Here is a 26,908-nt window from a genome sequence, read left to right as displayed (position 1 = left end):
TTTGACAGATAACATTGTGATTCAAAGGAAATTTTTATTAAATTTATACCTAAGGAAGCAATTGGAGACCAACATTTCAATTTTTTCATGTTTGACTTGCCTTGAAACAGGTAACATAAAAGAAATAGCACAGACAGAGGTAAATCTTTAAACAGCTTTTCATCCTCCATATCAGGAATTTGCCGGGAGGTGGTTTTAAAGTTTTGCTTCAGTTCATGCTGTTTCTTTTATGGTACCGGTTTCACGATTGTCCCAACATGGGACATTTCATGTCCTTTCATATTTCAATTTTGGTGCCTGATTTAGACATATAAAATCATAGAATATTAGAAGTAAGTTAATGTAAATATGTTAGTGTTAGCTTAGCTATATTGTGTTTTTAATTTTCAGTTGTGTGGAAACTTGCAGTTAAAGGATACCAGCCTCATCTTTATGAGTTACTTCAGATGCTCAATATGAATGATTATTACAAGTTAACATGAACATCTGGATATATAGTATGCGTTGAAACAGTGTCAAGTTAATCCAAGAAAATTAAGAATGTAATATTACCAAAATAGATGCTATTTCAGATGTGTAAAGGAGCCTTGTTGAGAAGAGACTAACTTGGCACGGCATCACAGTAAGATTGGAAATAACATGTATCTGCTTTCCATGATCATAAATGTATATTTTGTACATAATTTTAATCTTATTTGTAAATATTAACATTGTTTTTCTGCCTTATGCCATAAAATATTTTTGTAAATTTGCATAGTGATACATGCCAGCATGCAGCCGATCACTATAGAACCTATCACCTTTAATGTTATCCAATATAGTGTTTCATGTGATGCATCCAAATAAAATTGAATTTCTTGATTCTGGGGATTATGCAGGAATTATTTGCGCTGGAATTGGACATGAATTTTCTTCACACACGTGTTGGGATGTAGTGTCTTTATCACTGCTGTTTTGCTTTCTTAACTTGACTTTCCACTCAGTTTACCTAAACAACTTTTCTAGGTATTTTCAAATACATTTCCAGATCTTTCTGCAATATGTTAACTCACTTTAAGTCTGCTTACAATATCCAATTGCAAGAAACACCTAGTGTAGCAAATTGTCGTTAACAATATGTAAAATTCCATATTCACTTTAAGTACAACAACTTCTCCAGAATTTCCAAATTAGCGGAACTCTATTGTAGAGTAGTAACTTTACAGTGCATGAGAGTGGAATCCCAATTTTCCGTGTGTTCTTTCCAGGTCCTAATACAATCAAATATTAGTTTTCCTCGCTTTTACATTTTCCTGCATCTTAAGTTCTTTAGTCTCTTGGAGAACATATAATCAAGGTTCCACAGAGATGGCAGCCTATGGCATGACAGTCAGTTTGTTTTCAAGCTTTTAGGCCACAAACTGCTTTGTGACTGAATTTAGTGTTACTTTCTTTCTTGCAATGCAACTTCTCCACAGCATACTGTTGTTTCTCTTTCATCTACATGTTCTTCAGAATGCAGACCTGCACATCAGATTTTATGGAAAGTTTTTTAAGTTGTTATAGTGTTATTTGAATGCCTTAAACATTTCCCAGTTTTTACTTTGTTGTGAAGATTCATGAAAAAGTTTTACATCCAGAGAGGTTAAGGCAACTGAAAGATGTAATGAAGTTTTTGAGCGTAGTTCACAGAATGCGAGATCCACTTATGCCAAAAAATAATTCTAAAACCTTTTACAAATCATTCACAAAATTTACATTGATTTCTAGTTTCAAATTGTTTACTACTCAAAGGAATGTACCAAGGAATTTCAATTCTGCATATTTCCTTTCAAAATTACGTTGTACAACTGTCATACTGTAGGAAAGGAGCAAAGTCCTTCCCGACATGGCAATACCTTAAAAGGGAGATAAGAGTTGGAAACATTCATAAAGCTTTTGCAATCTGCACCAACTTTATGGTAGGTAACTTCATTGCCAGTAAAGATAAACTTTTAAAAAAATATTATTCTTGCCAAGTGACAAATTAATTTAGGCAAAGAAAAAAGTGAGAATGGTTCTGTGAGAATTGAAATGTGAATATACTTGTAACTCAGAAATTAGCTGTTTTTATTTGTAAATATGTCTAAGGAAATATATTACTATGTTGATTTTATACAACTTCTGTTAAATATATACATGTTAACATTAGTACATACAATGTTTCACATCAGGGCCTATTTTGGAGTTGACAGCACTTGTAGACCTGACAATGACATTGTTTCATAGAAAGACAAAAATGATGTGCGTGGAACTGGAAATATATGGCTACACATGAATGGAGATTACACTTTTAAATGTAGAGAGTTCCAGTTAGTTTGTAGATAATGTGTCTGGATTTCTAGTAATACATACCCTAGGAACACGTTACTTAACCCTTTAAGTGAGTTCAATGGATATATACGTCCTCGATATTCTGTGGCTCATATTTCATGCAAATGATGAGTTGCAGACCAGCTTCTTTCACTATTGAGTTAGTTTGCATTTCTGCCATGAGCTACCACTCTTCAGATTTTCCAGAATAACCTAGATATGGAGACACTGCTAACTGTGTTTATCTTACATTTATATATAATATAGCCAAGTTGTGTGCCAATTCAGGAGCCGCATAAGAGTTTTTCTTGGCTAATTGATTGCATGGTGCATGCGTTAAACACAGTTGAAGAATTTTTTTTTTTCTTTCCAAATACGAAATTTCACGTAAGTAATTGATAGCATTGTTATTTTAGATCTTTATTCTGTCACTTTTGGCTAATCACAATGATGAGGGTGAGTGATGATATGATGAAATTGATGAAGGGACACCCATAAAGAACAAGTATGCCCAGCTTGGGATTCGAACCCAGGACCAAAGGATTGCATTTTAAAGTCTTGCATTTTTCCACGTCGGCTCAAAGCAGCAAGTAAAAAGGAGTTGTCCAGTTATAAACCTTCTTTGAGTATAGACAATGCTCTTTTGGAGCATGATGAGGACTTGTTAACTTTTAAAACTCACTGCGGAAGAGGTTTGGTATTTTCAAATTACCCACTTGAGGTTAATATAACTCCGCAAAGTACACGAATGGAAAGGAGAAAATTCAAAGAAAATAATGTCACTTCAGAAATCCCACACTAAGTTTTGGTAGGGCCAACATTAAGCGAAAAAAAGAGTTCTCATTTTCCGTAAGAAATACACGGTTAATTCTATTTTTAATAGCCATTATCTGAATAATTGACGTAAAGAGCTGCTAACTTCAGCTACACAAGAAGATATACATACTCTACAGTACATCAGATACTTTTTTTTTATCAATATTCAAGTGCATTTTGATTGAACAAATAAATGTGCACCTTATATGAAACAGTGCTTGCAGTTGTACTCTTGTGATACGTCTTCTAACATGATTATGGCTACACGGTGAGAATTATCAGAGTTTGAACACAGAATGATAGTTGGAACTACGTGCAATGGACATTCCAGTTCTGAAGGTGTTCAGGCATTCATACTGAGGGTACCTACCTCACTGCGGGCATTACCTCCCATCATGGACAGCACAGTGGCCAACCACGCCTGCCTTAATGACCGTGAGCAGAATTACTTGTGCTAACAGACAAGTGACACTATATGAAATGACATAAACAGTCAACGACGGACATACCAGAGACATGTCTGTGAGGTCAGTTTAGCAAAATTTGTCGTTGATGGGATATGGCAGCAGAAGACCTACTAGAGTGCCTTTACTAACAGCACACCATTGGAAGCAGCACCTCAATTGGGTTCGTGCACACACAGATTTCACCCTAGATGACTGGAAAAACGTAGCTTTGTCAGATGAGTCACAGTTCCAGTTGGTAGGAGCTCATGGTAGGGTTCGGGTGTGGTGCAGACTCCATGAGACCATGGACCCAAGTTGTTAACAAGGCACTGTGCAAGTTGGTAGTGGCTTCATAATGGTGTGGGGCATGTTTACATGGCATGGTTTGGATCGTCTTCACTGGGAAACAGGATGTTCAGCTGCTTGGTGACCATTTGCAGCCCTTCATGGACTTCATGAACCCTAATAATGCAATGGGATTTTCCAGGATTGGCAAGGCACCATGTCTCCAGGCCACATGCTTGTTTGCAGTTGGTTTGAGAAGCATTCTGGACAATTGCAAAAAATGATTTGGCCACCAGACATGAACCCGTAGAACACATTTAGGATATGATCAAGAGATCCATTCATGCACAAGAACCTGCACCTGCCACAACCATGCAATTATGGGTAGCTATCGAGACTGCATAGCTGAACATCTCTTCAGGGAACTTTCACCGACTGGTAGAGTCCATGCCACGTTGAGTCGCTGCATTTCACCAGGTTAAAGATCTCATACGATATTAGATAGGCATCCCATGACTTTTGACACTTGAGTGTATGTGGTGATATAATTGTTAATTACCCTAAAATATTGAGATCATATTATAGATTGGTGCGTATTAGGGATGGCCAGATCCGGATCCGCAGATCCGGAATTTTTAGAACCAGATCCGGATCCAGAACTTTCGGGTCCGGAAGTTTCAGATCCGGATCCGGATCTGGTACTTTGTGCTTCTTTGGAAAGTAAGAATGTGTTTATAACATATTGTTACCTGCTAATATATATATATATATATATATATATATACCCAAACATTATTTGTGTTTATCCGCCCTTCTGGCACCATTTCTAACCCTATTCCTGTGTATGTATATATATGTGTATATATATATGTGTATATATATATATATATATATATATATATATATATATATATATATATATATATATATATAGATAGATAGATAGATAGATAAAAGCAAGGAGGGCCAAAAGGGCTAAGTAAAAATCAAAGAAGGTAAAAGGAAACACTCACCGGACAGTAGAAAGATTCAAAATTTTCGCTAATTTATAGCATCATCGGTGTGAGAAGAAATAGACGGAACCGGAAGTTCCGTCTATTTCTTCTCACACCGATGATGCTATAAATTAGCGAAAATTTTGAATCTTTCTACTGTCCGGTGAGTGTTTCCTTTTACCTTCTTTGATTTATATATATATATATATATATAAATAATATACATACATACACACATATATATATATATATATATAGTGTGTGTGCGCGCATGCGCGATTTGTAATTAATCAATACACTTATAAGGGAGGTCTAAGTCTCCCCCTCCGATTTCCATGAGGGCCCAAAGGAAGAAATACGTGTTTTTGTGTTTCAGCTAAAAAAAACTGTTTTAGGGGGCAAAACCCCCCTCAAAGGTCAAGATGAAGACAAATTGACGCGGGGATCTGACCCCTGTGTGCCACTCCGATTTCCATGAAATTTAGCAGGTGTATAGAGGGGCCCAAAGGAAGAAATACGTGTTTTTGTATTTCAGCTAAAAAAAAAAGTGTTTGAGGGGGCAAAACCCCCCTCAAAGGTCAAGATGAAGACAAATTGAAGTAAGGATCTGACCCCTGTGTGCCACTCCGATTTCCATGAAATTTGGCAGGTGTATGGAGCGGCCCAAAGGAAGAAGTACGTGTTTTTGTGTTTCAGCTAAAAAACTGTTTTAGGGGGCAACCCACCCCCCTCAAATGTCAAGATGAGGAGAAATTGAAGTGGGAATCTGACCCCGAAACCACGTAAATATGGCATAGGAAGAAACAGGGGGCATAGGGCCTCTCTATACACCTGCGAAATTTCATGAAAATCGGAGGGGGCCACAGGGGTCAGATGATCCCCACGTCAATTTGTCCTCATATTGATATTTGAGGCGGATTTTGCCTCCTAAAACTGTTTTTCAGCAGAAGCAAAAAAACAAAAAAAACACATATTTCTTACTTTGGGCCCCTCTATACACCTGCAAAATTTCATGAAAATCGGAGGAGGGCAATTTGTCCTCATCTTGACATTTGAGGGGGTTTTGCCACCTAAAACAGTTTTTAACTGAAACAGAAAAACACGTATTTCTTCCTTTGGGCCCCTCTATACACCTGCCACGTTTCATGGAAATCGGAGGGGAACAGAGGGGTCAGATCCCTACTTCAATTTGTCCTCATCTTGACATTTGAGGGAAGGTTGCCCCCTAGAACAGATTTTTAGCCGAAACAAAAAAAACACGTATTTCTTCCTTTGGGCCCCTCTCTAAATCTGCCAAGTTTCATGGAAATCGGAGGGGGACACAGGGGTCAAATGCCCACTTAAATTTGTCTTCATCTTGACATTTGAGGGGGGTTGCACCCTAAGACAGTTTTGTAGCCAAAACAAAAAAAAACACGTATTTCTTCTTTGGGCCCGTTTATACACACACCTGCCAAGTATCATGGAAATCGGAGGGGTAAACAGGGGTCAGATCCTCACTTCAATTTGTCCTCATCTTGACATTTGAGGGGGTTTTGCCCCCTTAAACAGTTTTTTAGCTGAAACAAAAAAAAAAAAAAAACGTATTTCTTCCATTGGGCCCCACTATACACCTACCAAGTTTCATGGAAATCGGAGGGGGACACTTAGATAATCTCCCTTGTTAGTCTTACACTTTGTAATTATATAACACTGCATACTCGTATATTATAATGTTTTATTTTAATTTGTAAAACTGTAACTGTAGAAAAATTGTATAATTTTTGTATAACATTTCTATCCTGTTATATGTGTTAAAGGTTTCATCCTGGAATGGAATGTCTCACATTTATGTGTGTTTCCATTTCCAATACATTTGAATGAATACATATTAGTTTCAATGGCATTTACAAAATCACCTCTGACAATTTATGTTAAACAAGTAAGATTATTTTTGTGCACGAGTGTGTTAGCCAATGCGTTGCAAAGTATTTTAGGAACAACACTTGAAAAAAAATTATTGTAGGACTAACTAATGAAAAATTTCTTTGTAATCGAAGATCATAATACCTTTTAAGGTGTGGTAATATTATAATGGGATTGAGATACGAAACTCTCGGATCTGGATCCAGATCCGAAACTTTTGGACCCGGATCCGGATCAGGAACTTTCGGACCTGGATCCGGAACTTTCGGATCCATATCCAGATTCGGAACTTTCGGATCCGGGTCCAGTTCCGAAACTTTGGGATCTGGATCCAGATCCGAAACTTTTGGACCCGGATCCGGAATTTTTGGATCCGGATCCAGATCTATAACTTTTGGATCTGGATCCGGATTCGAATGGATCCGGATTTTTGGGATCCGGATCCGTTTGGCCATCCCTAGTGCGTATTACTCACTATTAAATTAAATAAACAACTTTAAATTGTATTAAGTTAAGTTAAACACTACTTACGTGAGTGAGTATGACGCTTTTTTGGAACAACGTTTCAGGGTCCTGCTGCCCCCTTCATCAGGTTCGTAAATATTTTCCTAAGCACTGAACATAGTGCCACATTAAAAAGTGTTAAAAGAGGATTATTTATTTATTTATTTATTTAATTAAAGTTTCAGATACAGTACTGAATGACCATTTTATACTGAAACTGTAGCAACAAGAAGAAAATAAAACAATAATAAAAATATAAATAACAACAACAAAACAAGACAATACAAAATGGCAGACGAAAAAAAGAAATTGTTACACGTACATTCTTAGCGATTGTCGGAAATTGTGTTCTGACAAGAAAATATCTGTATTTACAGGCAGGTTCTTATATAAGTGGGGGAGCCTATAGTAAAGAGACCGCTGCAGGAGAGAGAGCCTTGTATCAGGAATGTGAAATAGTTTTACGTTGCTGGTTGGCCGTGTGGGTACTCGTAGATGAAATTGGTTGACAAGGAATTCGGTTTTAATTTTGCCATTAATGATATTGTGCAAAAATTTCATGTCTGCTAGTTTGTGATGAGTGTGTGGTGACTGTATGTTCAAAATAGACATAATATCTGTTTTATGGAGGTGTCTGAGAGAAGGAATTCTATGGCGAGGAAAAAGCTGAGGACAGAATCAATCCTGGAAAGATCAGTTTTAGAAGCCATAGTCCAGATGGGGGAGCAGTATTCAAGAATGGGAGAGATAAAGGATTTGAAAAATATGCTAATGGCTGATTGGTTTTGGATTTCAGGGAACCTGTACAGAATACCAAGGAGACGCATGGCTCGTTTAGTAGTATATGTAATGTGATTATTGAAGTTTAGCTTTTCATCGATGATAACACCAAGATCTTTTTGAGAGGAAACATTTTTGATGGGACAGTTTTCGAGAGTATAAAGAGAGTTCAGTTTGTTCCTTTTTAAGGAAATGGTGAGGCAGGAGCATTTCTGAGGATTCAATTCAAGTTTCCACTGGCGACACCACACAAGTAGTTCTGTAAGAGCTTGTAGGATTAGTGAATCGCGTTCCGATGAAATTTCTTTGAAGAGTTTACAATCATCGGCAAAGAGAAGTATATTTATGGGAAGAGAAGACAGTCTGTCGGGCAGATCATCCATGTAAAGAAGAAACAAAAGTGGGCCTAAGACACTCCCCTGGGAAACACCGGACAGGACGGGTAGAAAGCTGGAAGAGGAGCCAGAGAGGATAACTTGCTGCTCTTGTGCATGCAGATAGTCTGTTAGCAAAGATAGAAGTTTACCATGGATGTGAAATCTGGATTGTAATTTATGAGGAAGGAGATTATGGTTAATTTTATCGAAAGCTTTTGAAATGTCCAAATATATAACGTCAAGCTGGGAATTGTTTGAGATAGACTGAGTAGCATGAGAAAGTAATACCGATAGATTGGTCAAGCAAGAGCTGCCTGGAAGAAAACCATGCTGAGCAGTATTTATAAGGGGAGATGTGAACTTCAGCAACCTGTATTTGATTATTTTATCACAGATGATAGAGAGAGGTGACAAAAGTGAGATTGGTCGATAAGATTTTACAGAATGTTTGTCTCCAGATTTATAGATCGGTACAACATTTGCACATTTGAACAGTTCAGGGAACACACCTGCATAAAAACACTTGTTTAGTAAGAGACACAGAGGGTGAGCCAGGGAGTCAGCAGCGTTGCGAAGGAAAATTGTCGGAATTTTCATCGGGGTCTAAGGACCGGCGCAAGGGCAAAGAGAGGAGGAGAGATTTGACTTCTTAAGGGGAGGTTTTGACCGAGGAGAGAGTGTGGGAACTAACAGACTTAACATGAGGAAGAGGTTCGGAAACTCTCTCTGAGGAGAAATTTTCATGAAAAAAAGTGTTAAAAAGTTGTGCTCTTTCATCTCCAACAGCGGTGTCAGAATTATTAACAATTTCCATAGGCACACGAGAATTCTGTTTTCTCGAATTTAATAACGAGTAGAACTTCTTCGGTTCAGCAACACACTCGGCTGTTATGTTATTTACATATGGGGCATGATGCTGATCACATCACCCCCACTCACGACCGGATCAAGAAAGTGTGGGGCGTTACCCCCACACCCCCTATATGCCTTCATGGTGTGGTGCTAAGGGGATCACTTCAATTTTTTTTTATTTTTTTAATTTTTTTTTGAGTAAATATTTTGAATGTCTCCGAATATCACTAAACGTTTTGTGGGTATGTTCATTCGGGTACTGCTTCCACAAGTTCCAGGCCAGATTTTTGTTTTTCAATGTAAGGATAAGTTCGCTGTCGAACCAAATTGGATATTTTGCAGAACGTGCTTTCTTCGTAGGTACAAAGTCCAGGGATAGGCATCCAGTGCTCGCCGGACATCGTTCCAGGGGGTTTTTCGCCACAGGCAGCAAGGACCGTTCTGGGGGTGGAGATTTTTGACCTTCTCAGCAGAGGGGAGGCTCACAGCGATATCGAGAGAGGTATGTTCCGAAGGCAGCAAATTCCTCTCAGGTGTTATCTCTAGTACGCACAGTGTTGCCAGCACATAGTCCAAATTGCTTTCTCCACGCGTTTTGTGCATGTTATGCTGCTTCAACCTCATGCCGTGTATGAAAGTGTCGAGAAACCACTGATCACTTGAACAATTTACGATTCCAGTTGTTGGATTTTCCCACTCAATGGAGAGATTGAAATCACCACACAACACGACATTTCCACATTTCATAGCTGCCAACACTGAATCCCTGCAAGCTTCAAGGATATGGAGGGGAGAGTTTTTGTGTGGGCGATATGAACCAAGAATAAGTTTCTTTTCTTTATGAATATATACCTCCACCCAAATAACTTCACAAGTCCGACTCAGATCACGACGGTGTTTACAGTTCCATTTTGTGTTTACACAAATCATGACACCACCCCCACATTGATTTAGATGGTCGTTTCTAAAAATGTTAAAGTGCTTGGCGAAGGGAAGTTCAGCATCACTCACAGTATCATTCAGCCAGGTCTCGGTGAAAACTAGACAGTCATATTGTATAGCACAATCAGAGAGCTTGTTCTTTATGCTCTGTATGTTCTGATAATAAACAGAGAAAGCAGTTGCATTTTGTTTTGAGGGACCGGGGTTAAGGTGGATGTCGCCGCACATGAGCACGAGGCAGAGCAGGTGAAAGTGCCGGGCAATGGTTTGCTTACCTCGTGGTTCGTTCCCTTGGGTCGGTGACCGCGACATGGCTGCCGAGAGTCCAGGTACACATCCAGCTGCAGGAAATAAAAAGCTCCTATTTCCCAGGCTCCATCCATCAAATGAAGCGTTAAAACTACACGCAAACCCACTAGAAAACTGTTCTTCACATACACGACGTTGAAGCACACAAATATAACAAAAAAACAGTAGAATAATGATACCTTTTGCGGAGAGAAAAAACATGCTTCGACTACGTTCCACCATCTTGAAGGTTAAGGGTAGGGTTGAAAACACTTAACACTTTCCCTGACACATTCCTATTTTAAAAACTCCACATATTAAAAATCCCGTAAAGACAAACCACCTATCTCTATTGAAACCACTTAAAAATGGGAACACTTAAAATCGATAAAAACCAATGTCAGTTGCAAGGGCAGCACTGGTTAACAACACCAATCTGATAGGAGGTGAAAGCTGCTTCCCCTCCTATTACGTCACCATTCTAACGTAAATTCTCGTTCCTCACTGGCTGCTCCGGTTGACCTCCGGAGTAACATGAAAGCCGATCTTAGGTGCATTATCCCATTTTTTGAAAAGTCTAACCCTTCTTCCACATTGCCATCATCCCTGCCTTTACAAATATTCACGGCTTCATAAACATTTCTACCTAATTTATTTTCCTCTTTCCTGATGACCTCTCTCTTTACGATTTTATGCCCACTCTTAATAATATGTTCAGATAGCCCTGTTTTGGGGACTCCCTCTCTGATGTCATTGTCATGCTACCCCCATCTCTCGTGCATGCTTCTTTCCGTCTGTCCGATATATTCCCTGCCACATTCACATTATATCATGTATACACCTTTTTGTCCATCTGGGGTTTTCTTCCCCATTCCTCCCTTTTTATATTCTGTGAAATGTTTTTCTATATTCCAGGGAGCCTTCCTTCCGCATCTAACCCTGTATTCCTTTACAGTCTTTTCAATTTTTTCTTATACCCCTTTATAATATGGAATTCCAACAAAACTAACTTTCTCTGTTTCCTTTTCCTCTTCTTTCCTTTTTTCCCCATTTATGTCATTACTAATCTCCCTTTTGATGATCTTCTGCACTTTCCTGGCTATTCTATTCATTTCTTGATTCGTGTACCCATTTTTCTCCCCAACTCCATTACCCATTCTACTTTCTTTTCTTTTTATTTTCCTTCATTGCATAATCTTCCTGCCCTAATGAAAAAATTGTCTCCCGGGATGTTCTGATTTTTTGTTTATATACAAGTTCCCGGCTAAAGGTCATCCGAGTAGCCGGTGAGGAACGAGAATTTACGTTAGAATGGTGACGTAATAGGAGGGGAAGCAGCTTTCACCTCCTATCAGATTGGTGTTGTTAACCAGTGCTGCCCTTGCAACTGACATTGGTTTTTATCGATTTTAAGTGGTTTCAATTGAAATAGGTGGTTTGTCTTTACGGGATTTTTAATATGTGGAGTTCTACAGGGAGGTTATTGCAGCATGCCACCGCTTCAGCGTCGGCCGCTTGCCGGCCCAGTCATGCAACAGGTGCCGGCAAATTGCGTAACAGATAGCCCGTTACACAAACCGCTTGTTTTGTAATGTTTCCACTTTTCACAATTATAGTTACAATTACAACTTAAATAAGCACGTACCTTGCCGCAAGGATGCTGGAAAAGGTGTCCTCTAAAATACAAATATTTCTGGAACTTTATTTCTGCCCATATCGCTTCTGACAGCAATGACTCATCCAACATAAAGGATTCAATTTTTCATTCTTGTCTTGCCTTCGAATAAACAAAACCGTGACTTATTTTGCAGATAACACAAGATTAATCCTTTTGAACACTAGAGTCAGTGGCGTGCCCAAGATTTTCGAGGGGGGAGGTTACGTATACATTATTATGCAAAACGAAAGCGCAGATAAACGAATTATTTAACAGTGTCACTTAATTTTAACGTGTGAATATTTTTGAAGTAAAGTAGCGATCATACACTGTGTGCGTTTTTCTTTCTGAGAGCGCCATTTGAAATAAGCACTTTTCCCCTTTTGCTACTATGGGATAAACTGAATATAAAAGGCTATAACTGCTCAACAACTGCATCTTTTTAAGAAATTTAAATTCTAAATGTAAGAATGAACAAAAAGCAACATTTTATGTAAATTCCGACAATTGTGAGTCCAGGGGGAAACGGGGGCCAAATCCCAAAGTTCTATTTTCCCCGTAATTACGCAAAATTTCTGAACGTCGTAATTTCCATATTTTTTTTTTTTTTTTTCAAAGTTGCGGCAGGAGCATTACATATCCTCATAGAGTAGTCTTTTGTTGTGCTTCCCTCAAAATTTGGTCCATCCAGTGTCTATAGAGCCGACGCTAGAAGCGAAATTCCTCAGATGTCGCAAGAGCGTCAGCGGCTTATCGGAGTAGTGGTAAGCCGCGAGAAGCCTCTCGATACTACGCGAATGCGACAGCTGTCGGCTACCAGTTGTTTAGACGTGTTCACTTCGGTTTGCGTTTATCAGTACTCGTGTTGTTCAGTGCTAGTGCTTTATCGTGTGTTAATTGTTATTCATTCATTAGTTATGCTGCCAAACAAATATAGTCTTGAACAAAGAGTTTTTATGTACGATACTTACGTGAAAACGAACTCTTGCAGAAAAATAGTCAGGCGATTCGCAAGAAAATTTCCTGGCAATCCTGTTCCGGACAGACATACTGTTTACAACCTCGTTAAAAGATTACGAGAGACAGGATCTCTTGAACCTAAGAAACGTGTTTCCAGACGACGTGTTCTTACGGAAGAAAAGCTAGACGAAATTGGTGAACGACTTGAACATACTCCAAAAAAATCCCTCCGTCGGCTTGCTCAGGAAACAGGCATTTCAAAATCCTCAGCACGAAATGCCACTAAATTACTTAGATTAAAACCCTACAAAATTACAGTGGTTCATGAATTGCAACCGCGCGATCACGCGACTAGAGTTCGATTCTGTAACTGGATGCTGGATAATATTGTTGCTGGCAGAGTAAATCCAGAATTAATCATATTTTCAGACGAAGCTTGGTTCGAATTGAATGGCCGAGTTATTTCACAAAACAATCGCTATTGGAGCGCAGAAAAACCTGACCTTGTGCATGAAGTTCCGCTCCATCCTGCAAAAATTGGTGTGTGGTGTGGTTTGAATGCGCACAGAATAATAGGGCCTATTTTTTATGAAGGTACTATCAATGGTGAAAGGTATCGAAGAGACATACTACAACCATTTTTTGAACAATTAACGGACATTGAATACCAGCAGTCATTTTTTCAGCAGGACTCTGCTACTGCTCACACTGCTTATGAATCACTTAATTTTATTGCCGAGATTTTTGAGGACAGAATTATCAGTACTGAGTTGTGGCCCTCTCGTAGCCCCGATCTTACTCCTTGTGATTATTATTTATGGGGAACATTAAAAAACAAAGTGTATCAGAATAACCCGCGTACAATAGAGGATTTAAAAGAAAATATAAGAAGAGAAATTGCCAGAATCACACCTGAGGAGCTTATGGATGTTCAGAGGAATTTCATACGCAGATGCCGGAAATGTATTGGTGTTGAAGGAGGTCATTTTCAACATCATTTATAACACAGAAGGTTAGTGATCATCATTATTATTAGTTTTAAATATAATTTTACACTTTCGGTTTGCTTTATGCGCCGCGATGCTGTTTCTGTTACGGACTATCTGTTACGCAATTTGGCGGCACCTGATGCATGACAAGGCCGGTAAGCGGCCGACGCTGAAGCGGTGTCTAAGAAAGATTACATGTCAAAAATAAAGTGCCAGAAATATTTGTATTTTAGAGGACACCTTTTCCAGCATCCTTGCGGCAAGGTACGTGCTTATTTAAGTTGTAATTGTAACTATAATTGTGAAAAGTGGAAACATTACAAAACAAGCGGTTTGTGTAACGGGCTATCTGTTACGCAATTTGCCGGCACCTGTTGCATGACTGGGCCGGCAAGCGGCCGACGCTGAAGCGGTGGCATGCTGCAATAACCTCCCTGTATTTAAATAGGAATGTGTCAGGGAAAGTGTTAAGTGTTTTCAACCCTACCCTTAACCTAATCCTCTTTTAACACTTTTTAACGTGGCACTATGTTCAGTGCTTAGGAAAATATTTACGAGCCTGATATAGGGGGCAGTAGGACCCTGAAATGTTGTTCCAAAAAAACTTCATACTCACTCACATAAGTAGTGTTAAACTTAACTTAATAAAATGTAACGTTGTTTATTTCATTTAAAATATTGAGACAAGTGGCAAAGATAAATCTTGAGCTAATAACGAGCAATTGATGTTTTCCTTACAATTTGCATTATAAAGTAACTAACTCTCTAGCCTTCTTAAACCCGAAGGTTCATGGCTGCAGCAACACAGGCCTTGCATCTGTCCCTATCCTGAGCAAGATCTAAGGTCTAAATCACCATCCCTGAGACCTTCTGTAAACAAACGGTCTCACCGATTCGATGTATCACTCCGCGTCAGCTGATCCATGACCGCAATCATCTGCTGTTACACTCATAGTTCGCCGCACCTATTCATTTTATATAAGAGCCTCTGAATGTGAGAACCCGTTCTCAAAACATCAGACGAATATGCAGCCGCATACATTGTTACTCTCCCGGTCATTCTCTCTTTCATAACCCTTAAAACTGCAGACACTGACACACCACTGCACTGGGATACCAACTTAACCACTTCATTTACTGGTTTCTCAGGATACTACTGACAGAACATTACATAAATATTGAATAGAATCTGTTTCTCACCCCTTTGCAAAGGCTGTCCTTGCTGGTGTTTTGAAAACAAGCTCGGAGAACACGGAGACTTTCCCTCACGCATAGAACTCGGCATGTTATTTTTCTAAGGCTAAGTCAGGCAATATTACTAAGTTGCACTACTTCCTTGCTGTTCACATGATTATTTTTAGAAAGTTATAAAATATCATTATGTACACAAATCTCTAAGCTCAGTGAAAGTTATATTACTACAAAATGTTCACACTTATCTTGCCTTGCCATGTCACCAAGTTATTTTACGAATTGCACTATATTTGGCGGAACAAAAATCGTTATTAGGATGCTTGTCAAAGTTTCCAACCGCAATACATTTACGAACTTTTTGTCTTTTGATCATCATCAATATATTTATTGGACTTACAGCAATGCATATGACTTTATGCCCATTATATATTTTATTTACATAAGATACAATTTACATAAAATGTACAAACAAATTTCAAATACACTCCTATCTATATCATCCTTAGAAATATACATTACCATGTTATATCATTTTGTCTAAAAAATGCAAGTAAAATATATTCAAAGAAAGAAGCCAAATTTATGGGAAATGATTACTGGTGCAAAGAGTTAACCATAAAGGTGAAGCAATAAGTAAAAAAAGAAAGAGCATTGGGTTTAAAGTGAGACGTCATTTGCGGCAGCGTATCCCATGCTACAAATTAGCCATTGTTTTACCTTACGTAATGAATCCTGTAACAACGCTGGATTTTCGTGTGGATTATTTTACTTCTATGAGTTTGCAATGCTTTCTGCATGCAGGTGGTTTTGTTTACAGAAGGTGTCAGGGTTTGTGATTTGACATATATATACTCTTTTCCATCCCTACCAATTTCCTTTAGGTCCATCTCAACGTTATCCCTCCATCTTCGTCTTGGCCTTCCTACAGGTATCTTACCATCAGGTTTCCCAACAAGAATCCTGTAAACCCTTCTTTCCTCTCCCATTCATGCCACATTGCCTGCCCACATAAGTCGTCTTGATTTAATCATTCTAATAATATCTGGACATGAATACAAATTATGTAACCTTCTCCACTCACCTGTCTCCTCATCCCTTTTAGGTCCAAATATTTTCCTAAGGATCTTATTTTCAAATACTCTCAATTTATGTTCCTCTTTCAATGTAAGGGACCAAGTTTCGCACCCATACAATACTACAGGCAAAATTACTGTTTTGTATATTTTGACTTTGTTTCTTAGATATTAAACGAGAAGACAAAAGTTTATGAAGAGAGAAGTAACTTGCATTTCCTGAATTAAGCCTGCTTTTAACCCTAGAACACTACCGTGTTCCAATATTACAGTGTAACTACCGCTACGTAAATTTTACGTACATGAAGGAATCTATTTTTAAAACAACCTCTACATCATGAAAACAAATTTCTATTCATTGTGAACATTATTTGGTTTACTTTTCCTTATATTGGAATTTTATTCTTCATTTTAAAATGTATAAATATGGTTTTATTAAACAGAATATTTTAAGAGAAGGTCTTGCTTGACAAGCCCATTCGTACATTAAGAATGAAGGTGAAAAGTTCGAACAATGAAAAGCAAACAATAATAATATTCATAATGCTGTAAATAAGGAACAAATGTAATTTTTAAGTCTTGCAAGAAAATAGTGCATGCTTTTAAACTTTCCATTTCAAAATCGAATTTATGAATGTCAAAATTACGTGAAAGATATTTCTGGTTTTACACAGATACGTAAAATTGACGTACAGTGCACAACCAAGTCAAGACGATCAGAGCTTGCACCCTCCTTATGTGTTGCCTTATGTCTGACAGACAACTTGAGGCACTGCTAGGCAGAAGGGTGAGTGGGTGGGAGGTAGGGGAGGAATTTGAGTGCAAAGCATACGTAAATTTTATGTATGGTAGTGTTCCACAAATTGGCTTCCCACAGGAGCATTATGTAGTTGTCATCCTCCTTTTCTTGTAGTTGCAGAAACTGCAATACTTTCTGTTCCCTTGTGACGTGGCTGCTACTGTACTTGTCTCTTCCTTCCCCAGTACCTTCAAAAAGCATGAACTGAATTCGTGAGAATAGTCTCTTTTCTGAGTTGCCCTGATTGTTGTATAAGTTGCGAGTGTGAATAATGTATCCATTGATCGCTGCTATGTTGATCATATTATAGAAAAATGAGATATAGAAAATCACGCAAATCTTATGTGAATACAAATGACATTACTACATGCACGTCAAAATTATGTGCAAGATTTTTCTTCTGTTACTATCGCTACGTATTATTGACGTACAGAGTCCCACATAACGCACAAACTAAAGACGTTCACTGCTTCCGCCCTCCTTACCACAGTGCTGCCACGTGCCTGACAGAATGATGGAGGAATACCATAGGCGGAGGGGTAGGTGGCTGCGATGTGGGAGGGAAATGAGCGCGAAGCACATGCAAATTTTACGTACGGTAGTGTTCTAGGGTTAATTTCATATCATTTTGATTTGTTAGTATTACTCCTAAGTACTTGAATTTGGAAACTGGTTCAAAAGAGTTATCAATAATTAGATTTTGATTATTACCTAACACTTGGTTTCGGCCTGTAAGTATATATTTCGTTTTCTCTTTGTTAACTTCCAAACCTCTCCCTTTAGCACAAATTGCATTATAGACATAGAAATGTTAGCATTCTTGAAATTGGATTTTTTGAATTTCAGTACTGTATTTGGGCATATAATGTGATAAATATGACCAATCACAAAGTATCCCTCAGATCCCAAAGGGACTAGGGTAAACAGTATAATTTGTGTGCAGCTGGTCAAGAAGAGAATAAGTTTCTGGCACTGTAGTTGAATGTTCAACTGCAAGCGAGTGGAAACCGTGTGGGCAGTGCAATGAGCTGTTTACGATGTAATCCTGCTCTTGCATTGCCAAAATGTGCAGCATTCTTCAACACCTCATTGTCACTTTCAGGGTTTTTTCATGCTAGTTGAGCTGTAATCTGCTTATTTGACGTAAATTTCTAAATGCCAAGTTTCTTTTTTTTTTTTTTTTTTTCAAGGTAAGGCTTATTGCTGCCACTTGGTTTTGTACATTAATGAAATATGCTAATGAACCATTCAAGTTCTTCATGGAATATTTTACATTTAATGTCTTGTTATTGCGAACATTACAGCAAGTACAAAAGAAATGGGGGAAGAATATATGAAAATTTTACCAATACTGATAAAAGTACACAAATAAAATTTACCAATATACTGTGATAAGTGGCTGCAAGGCACTTATGGGTTTTGTCTGGTAAATGATTTGTTAGAAATTTATTTTGCACAATCAGGATACATGAAGAACGTTACTTTGATAAAAAAAAAAAAAAAACTGGCAAAATAACAGGCTGTTTGTAAATATTATATGAGTAAATAACTGCTATGGCCTTAAAAAGCATATCCAAAGGCTTTAATCGACAGGTTGAACATGTCCACATTAATTTCATTTTCCTTCGTGTCGCTTTTCTGCCACTTTTGGCTAATCGCAAGGATGAGGATGATATGAAATTGAACAAGGAACACTTCCAAAACATCCACACCCAGGCCAGGATTCCTGGCATCGCTGCACACTGTAGTAACCACACTGATAAGGGAGGTTGGCCGGTCCACAATAATAATAACAAAAACAAACAACCTTACACACAAGACTAATTATGTGGTAATTTGCAGGGTGTATACGAACCAAAACAAGAGGCAAACAAATTAATATTATATATATTTTATTTCAAAATAACCCATCTCTTTCAACACTGTACAAAAGGTCAAAGATACATCATGATGTTAGTGAAGAATTGTATCAACAAGCTGCACATAACAAATGTGAGGAATAATAACAATATTACCATATCTCATTATATGCTTTGAGAATTTGATGTTTTGGAAATATTACATTTTAAAATCATACTTGTAGTGCTTACCCATAAAAGGATCCCAGATACTTAAGTGAAAATATACACAAGAACACAACAAACTGTTTCTGTATTATTGTATCTTCAGCCAAAGAAAAAAACAACTGACTGAGGAAACACTCCCTTCAGATGTTAAGAACTGCCAATTAATTTATTTCCACCACCACATTGACCAATAGAGGTAAAACTTTAAAAATATAAAAAATTATTTATGATAATACTTGACGTCAACATAAACCACTGGAAAAAAAACATGGTAAGAAGTTCATTTTCTGTAACACGTTTACTCAAGTGTCAGGCATGGTTATGATCATAATTATCCCTAACTAGTTTAAAACTTGTCAAAACATGATTATGCTTTCAATATGGGGTAATCATGGTTCTACCATGAATGGTGTAATATCATACTAGGTAGATTGCTTAGCAGGAAATTATTTCATCAAAGCATGCACCACTGCCTTTGCATTCAGTGATTTAAGATCTGTGTAAGTCTGACCCGTTCCAACAAACACTATTGGTTGACCAGTAATGTATGTCATAGATATAGCAGCTCCAACCTGAAAAGAGATACAAAAGACATCATTTATTTAATGCAACTGTAAAAAAGAAAAAACCCTCACAAATCAAATTGAATACATCTAACTGGCTTTATCTTCCTAGTTTTCGAATTGACCTTGAACCTCCTCCTCTATGGGAAATCGGAACAAAGCGTGGGTTAGAAGGTGTAAAAACTTCATCCCATTGATGGAAGGAGTCCTGCAGTTTTGTCATTAATGACAAAGATGGTGATGGACAAAACTGTTGCCTAAGATTACAATAATACTTTTCTGAACCTGAAAATAAACATCAACATGACATCAGATGCAGATTTGTTATCTGTTCCTGAATGTCACATATTCAAGAGATTAACTTCGTATAATTTTCTCTTATTAGTAACTATAATAATAATATATGGAAGCTGCAGAAAATGGTCAGCCTCTCATTGATGTAACCATCGGAAGTTTTTGTACTTTTTAACACATTTTAATCTTTTTCCACATTTCATTTGTAACTGCCATTTCTGAGAAGGTTTGAGGTCATTCAAAATTTAGGTGCATGTTGTGACACTCAGTTGTTTTTAATATGCTGACATGTGACATGAAATACCACTCTAACAAAAAAATATGGTAAATAGGATATATTGTCCATTGAGAAAATAAACGTTCTATCTCCAAATTGTAAACAAATCAATATTTTGGCTGTGGTCTATTTAGGATCCAATTGTTTCATCTGTGCTATCATCTGATGTCTACATGCAACCAATATTGATATATTGAGTGTATTTTGGGTTCATCTACAAAATTTGGAAGTAATCAATGAAACTTTATGACAGTTTCCCCTCAACCAACCACAAGTGCCATCTGAGTATGAGATAAAGCAGTTGCATTCTAATGTCAGTCACTCGGTTCTTACTTTTGTTGTTAACACACAAAAATGTTGAATAATAGTGGAATCGAAGTAGTTGATTGATTGAATTTATTTATTTTACTTTGCTACCGAATGACAAATTTATAATGAAACTGTTTCATCTCCATTGCTGAACAACTATGTAATCTAATTTCTAAAATGCAGGATTCTATCTGGTAGACAGAACACTGGCACTTTCAAATCAAAGTTAGTGTTGCATGCAATTGCTCTATGTGAAATTTCAATAATTGATTATAGAATAAATACATAACCAAACAAATACTTTTTAGAGGTTTCAACATTTCATTGCAATGGTGACAAAAGTCCAATAAATATATCATGTCAAAAGTTTAAAGGTCTCTCCTGAAAAAAAATGAAAAATTGGACATAGAACATTTACATTCTCAGTGGACAATATTTTACGGTATTTACACATGTAGAATGTACGTGCGTGTGTAATGCACATCCTGGTTTTTGATGGGGAAAAGTGACAAACAATTGTGTCTCGTATATAATCCACAGTACATCCAGGTTCAAGAAATGGCTTTTTATTTGTAGGTCGTAAAGCAGTTGCTATGCCAATCAAGATTAAATGACATCATACTTATTCAAAGAGTCACCTGTTGCTATGTGGAGAAGGGGAGAATATTCTATTGTGTAAATAATAAGCTCACGTCACCTCAACCCGCCCGCACTGTGTTTACCATCCCAGAGCTTTCACTCTTTAACCACCTTATTTATTTTGTAATAGTAAAAAGCAAGATCAAAATTACCTTATGAATTTGCTGTTTTCCGGAAGTTATTTTCTACTATGTGCATTATACATGAGTAAATACAGTACTTCCTAAAAATTGTAATAATGATAAAGCACTAGTATAGAATCCCATGAAGCATTCCATGTTTTAATGAAATATAAATCGATAACACAAGAAAGATCATGTTCTTAACATGTATGTAAGGATGGTGGGAAGTGAGGCTCTACATGTTCCTCACCTCAGTTGTAGATTGAGTTGATATGACCAGAACCTTCTGGCAACATTAATCTCTTCATATGGAGCATAGAATAGTAGGCAACTTTAGGTTAATCCCTTGATCTCATCTCAGAATTGAGGATATGTTCCATGTGTACAAGTACTGCTTGAAATATACAAAACCCTTGTTTTGCAAGTTTTAATAGATAACTGCTGCAAAATGTTGTTTACTATGCATAAACTGCCACAGGTATGTTAAATAACAAACTTCTGAAGTACAAATGCGTACACATTTGGTAACTCACTTAAAAAAATGACGACATTTCACAAACATGATATTTGTATCAAACCATGAAAGAGCGAGAAAGCAGAGTGGCATCAACCTATATTGTTTCACACTGTTTTGTGTGTTATAATAACTACACAAACCCCAACATTAAACTTGACAAAAGTCTTGTAAACTGTGTTAAAAGTTAAAGAAAGATACTGCAGACAGAATTTTTTTAATAAAGACCTGTGACACGAGATAATTCTTCCTTCAATTACAAATTTATAAATAAAATTATGCTATGGGCATTTCCACTTATTAAGGTTCAAATTCAAGTCAATGCATAATTTTTTAATCATTTTCTAAAATTCCTCTGTGGCAAAAGTTATTTCTATCATAAACTCCCACCTTTGCTTCAATAGTAGGACATGAAAATTCAAAAGAAGAAAAGTTTCTTTGCTTCCTATTTCATGACTTTTCTATCTCTTGGGTTAATCGTGCCGATGAGGATGAATGGTAAAATGGATGACGCAATACATTCATACCTTAATCAGGGTTCAGAGTCAGAGTCATAGCTAGAGATTTCAGACTTGGATGCCCCTTGCACAGAATTTGGGGGCATTAGGCTAAGATTGTCTTTCACTCCTTCCATACAGCAATGAAAAGTAACTGAAAACATTATAAAAGCACTTCTCCATAAGGAGAATACTCACCTTATCATCAATAGTGTCAAATTTAGTAAGCACGATGCCATCTATGAGATGGGGGTTGGTTGAAGATGAGAAATCAGCCAGAGCCTGGTTAAACTTCACAAGCTGGTCCACAGCTTCATTGCCTACCAGAGCTTCACCCACAAACAATACTAAATCAGGTTCGTTAACTTTGATCAACTGAAACAAACCAAAAGAAAGAAAACAAACATGAGTTGATTACTTTCAGCCCTCTTTCACACTATCTGGTTTCACACCAAAGTAAAGAAAAGCAATAAAAAACATTCAGCTTTGCAAAATGTTTTAAATCAGGTCTGGTTTTAACTAGAGCCGAGCCGATATACTAGTTCTAGGATTTCTGAAAACTTGCAAAATATGCGAACTACAGGCTTTCCCATATGACACATGAACATGTACAAAAAACAAGAGAAAAAGAAAATATTCCTACATCTTTCAACACACTTATTAAATGTACCCTCAATGATACAGTTTTTTCTTGAACTAGATAGAAAAAAAAAAAAAAATAGTATCAAGTCCCTTTACATTTGGATTTGGCATAAAATAATTGTAATCTGGCTTTCAAGTGTGTCACGTATAATTTGACTTAATGGCTGCCATAAAACCTGTTCACAGAGGTACTCGTCCATTGTGAGATCGTACCATGGTAAATTCATTTATAAAAGTCTGTGCCTTGTTAACATTTTTTTCCCCTTTATAATTTTTAAAATTTTATACATTAACATAATTAACATGCACCCTTTAAATTGGACTGGACATACATTTAAAGTACATGCCTGACAAAGCCAGCAGAAGGGTAGCAAAATCTATTGCAAAAATAATTTTCCGTGGAAAAAATGAAAAGTAATCTTATCAGAGTAAATTTCAAGTGGGATCAAAACCAGTGTGTAATGTTTCTTCACTGGGGACTGAATCTGGAATCCCTTGATTACAAGGTGAGACAGCATTATCACAACACAATCGGGAAGACTTTTGTTGAGAAATGTAAATAGCTTTGAATCTGATAAGTTTGTACTACTTAATATTAAATTTACATGCTTTTAACTGGATTAACACAATCTTTGGCAGTATGGATTATAAATACAACGGAACCTTGATTTTACAAACAGTATAGAATTTACTATTCTGGTCTCAATGAGTCAAAATTTTATAAAATAACCCTGAACTTTCAATCTTCAGTTCTTTAGCCACAGTCTCATGAAGATATTTAAAAGATTTCACTGTAATAGGATCTTCATATTGAAATGCCGAGTTCTCTCTCACAAATACATTTTTCATTGTCAAAAACTGTTGATGTTTTCTGAACATCTTACCTTTGCCAAAGCTCTCATGAGTGGTTCATTATCTTGCATCCTGCCTGCAGTATCAACCAGAACAACATCTATCTTTGAATCTCGAGCAAAGTTGATTGCCTCCATTGCGATGCCAGCAGCATCTTTTCCTATAATGAAAAACTAAAATTTAGAGAAATATTTCACAAGCTGCAATATTTAGCACAAAATGCATATTTGTAGCAACTCTGATTTGAACCGCTGAACTGTTAGAAAAACATTGATATCATACATGAAAAGTAAAAATTACAAATAGTAATAAGTAGGGATGAACCAATTCTGATATCACTTCAATTTTTAAAAATTGGAACAATTCGAATTATTCACAATATTTATAAGTTTTAATACATGAATTTTCCATTGGAACTATATTGTGGCAATCTACCACAGTTTTGCTTTAAAATATTTGTAATTGCATGACGTAATTATGCAATCACCAAATCCATTTTCCTCACAATATTGTTGTAAAATAAGGAAATTTATGCATTTTGCAGACTTGGTGGGACACCCTAAGGAAAAGTATCAGCCAGTATCGGTGATTACATTTCAACCGATACAAATACCATTGTTATTGGCCCATATCGATACATTGGTATCAGCTCAGCCCTAATAACAATCAATAATCAAAATTATACTTTTCCATGTAGTGTTATGTTCACTTTCAGTCATGTTGTCACTTGCACACACCTCCATATAATATTCAAATCTGTTGTGTGCTCAGTCTTTTAATGCTTTAATATTTTTCTTGTTATTTATTTAGGCATATGGCTGACAACTGTCACCCAAGCATGTTAGTGATGTTAACTATAATATTGCATCACTTACAAGTGCAGAGGAACTACGCAACTTTGAACAAAGCCAAAGAAAGAACATTCAGCTACACAAAAGCACACACATGCAGTATAGTCTACAGTGTATTTCTAACTTTAAAGACAGTTAAAAAATGTCACATGCATGCCTAAGTATGTTACAGAAAACTGCACAACTAACCCAGAGTTACAAAAATCATGACAGGAATCTGATCTGAATTAGCCACCAATTTTTTTTCTTCTTAAAGGAAAATGACTTGCAAATTAAATGCTTATTTCTGGATAAATTAGAATGAGGCCCCTTACTGGAATAAAATCTAATATGCAAGTGAAAGATGGGTAAAGAGAAAAATGACTTTGTTGATATGAGCTTGTAGCTCTAATATTTCCGCAATATTCACTTACCATATCCTTTCTCATAGAGCTGCACCATTTGCAGCCCTTTGTGCTTCTCTGGAGGATGCAGGGCATTCAGATGGCGAGTGTGTGTTCGCAGCTGTTCTACTGCTCCTGCTCTGAAAGTATCACATGCTGCTATCAACACACGGAAGTTATTTTCTATTAGCCAGAAGCATATCTGAAAGAAAGAAAAATCTTCATTGCTTGCTGCTCTCGCACTTTAAATAATAATAATAAAATACTATTAATTAGCTTTAGTATGGAGTACCTTTTGCTTCCTATACTTCTGTTAGTCTATGCAGCTTTTGTGCTTTTTTAAGCTGATTGAATTGATGAGGATACAAGACTACATGAAAATTATGACGTGCGAGTGGACCACTCAGTGTGCTTGCCCACCAAGATGGCAGTGGAAGTACGATTTACATTCAACTTTCGTGGTCCCAAAACAAAGTATCAATCATTACTGCAGCATCACAAATGTCAAGAGATTTATAATTTTATACAGACTAGCAATTTAAATGGCAAACACTGTGGATTGATTTGGTTTATATTTTGTCGCTTTCCTTCCACTTATGACTAATCGTGAAGATGAGAATGAGGGATGCTATGGTGAAATTTATGGACACTTACAAAGAACATCCATGCCCAGGCTGGTATTTGAACCTGGGACCCCTGGCAAGCACCATGGAAAGCAGCTTACAGGAACAGAAGTAAATCACAATTTTAAAGTTTCGTTGTGCTTTCCAACTTTTGGGGATCCCACTGGATGAAAAAAAAAAGAATATATGACAACAGGAATACATGGTGATGTCTACAGAATACATTATAATTGTATGTAGTCTGTAGATTTCTCTCTCTCTCTGTTCTGGGCAGAAACTACATTACACACACAAAAATATATAACATATCAAATTACAATGAAGCAAATCATGGAACTAACTTTCAGCTGTATCAACTTTGTTCCTTCCTGAAAGACAGCTTTACCATGATGCTGGTCACACCACTTATACCTACAAGTGACCTCAGGAAGTGTCATGCACAAGGCTTATTCTCATTATAACTGGATAGATTCAACTGTGATTAATGCTGATTTATATGACAAAGAAACACTACACACAGAAGTTTATATATGCCACACACACAAAAAAAAATTGAATAAATTATGCATCTACCTTGGCTAAGTTAGTGGATTTTCCAACTCCATTGACTCCACAGAAAGCCATCACATATGGCCGAGTCTGGTTATGAGCTTCTATTACATCTCGTAAAATGTCAACTCTTCTTTTAGGAGAAAGTATCTGTACCAATGACTCTGTTAGAGTGTTTTTCACTGTGTTGGTTACACTGTCAAAAGTTCCAAGAACCTGTAAAGAGAATACTTGTTTGACACTGGTATGCAAGTACAGATAGAATTAGAAACTGGATATTTGTTTCTTCATATTCTTAACAGATAGTAGGGATGGACAGATATAAAATTGCAAGTTGTTCAAGAACTTACATGGTTCAACCTCATTAATACATGTAACCAGGTAATTGCAATAGTAATGGCAAATCTCCATTTTTGTTATTTTCCCCATTTTCAAAGCCAATGTTATTTCCCTTACATTCTGCTGTTATTTTTGGTTGAAATTTTGTTTTAGTGTATTCCTAATAAAAACTGTATGAAACTGGTTTTCATTTCA

General features: G+C 37.0%; 2 protein-coding genes across 3 annotated transcripts in view; one reads left to right on the top strand and one right to left on the bottom strand.

Moving 5' to 3' along the window:
- The window catches only part of Grip163 (gamma-tubulin complex component 6), a 65,415-nt gene extending 63,292 nt beyond the window's left edge, over positions 1–2,123 (top strand). The window contains exon 18 of the mRNA XM_083112067.1: positions 391–2,123. Within this exon, the coding sequence (XP_082968193.1) occupies positions 391–482 (92 nt within the window). The 3' untranslated portion in view covers positions 483–2,123. The remainder of the gene's footprint in view (positions 1–390) is intronic.
- Positions 2,124–19,074: 16,951 nt separating this feature from the next.
- SrpRalpha (signal recognition particle receptor alpha) overlaps positions 19,075–26,908 on the bottom strand; it is a 29,883-nt gene continuing 22,049 nt past the window's right edge. For both annotated transcript variants that reach the window (XM_083111230.1, XM_083111231.1), the window contains 5 exons: positions 26,399–26,590; positions 25,233–25,404; positions 24,001–24,128; positions 22,673–22,849; positions 19,075–19,831 (listed from right to left, as the gene is read on the bottom strand). In XM_083111230.1, the coding sequence (XP_082967356.1) occupies positions 19,706–19,831; positions 22,673–22,849; positions 24,001–24,128; positions 25,233–25,404; positions 26,399–26,590 (795 nt within the window). In that variant the 3' untranslated portion in view covers positions 19,075–19,705. The remainder of the gene's footprint in view (positions 19,832–22,672; positions 22,850–24,000; positions 24,129–25,232; positions 25,405–26,398; positions 26,591–26,908) is intronic.

This window comes from Lepisma saccharinum, chromosome 25 (genome assembly GCF_977018435.1).
Source record: "Lepisma saccharinum chromosome 25, izLepSacc3.1, whole genome shotgun sequence".
In the NCBI taxonomy this organism is placed as follows: Eukaryota; Metazoa; Arthropoda; class Insecta; order Zygentoma; family Lepismatidae; genus Lepisma; species Lepisma saccharinum.
The sequence above is the reverse complement of the archived record's forward strand: the minus strand, read 5'-3'. Positions and strand labels throughout refer to the sequence as shown.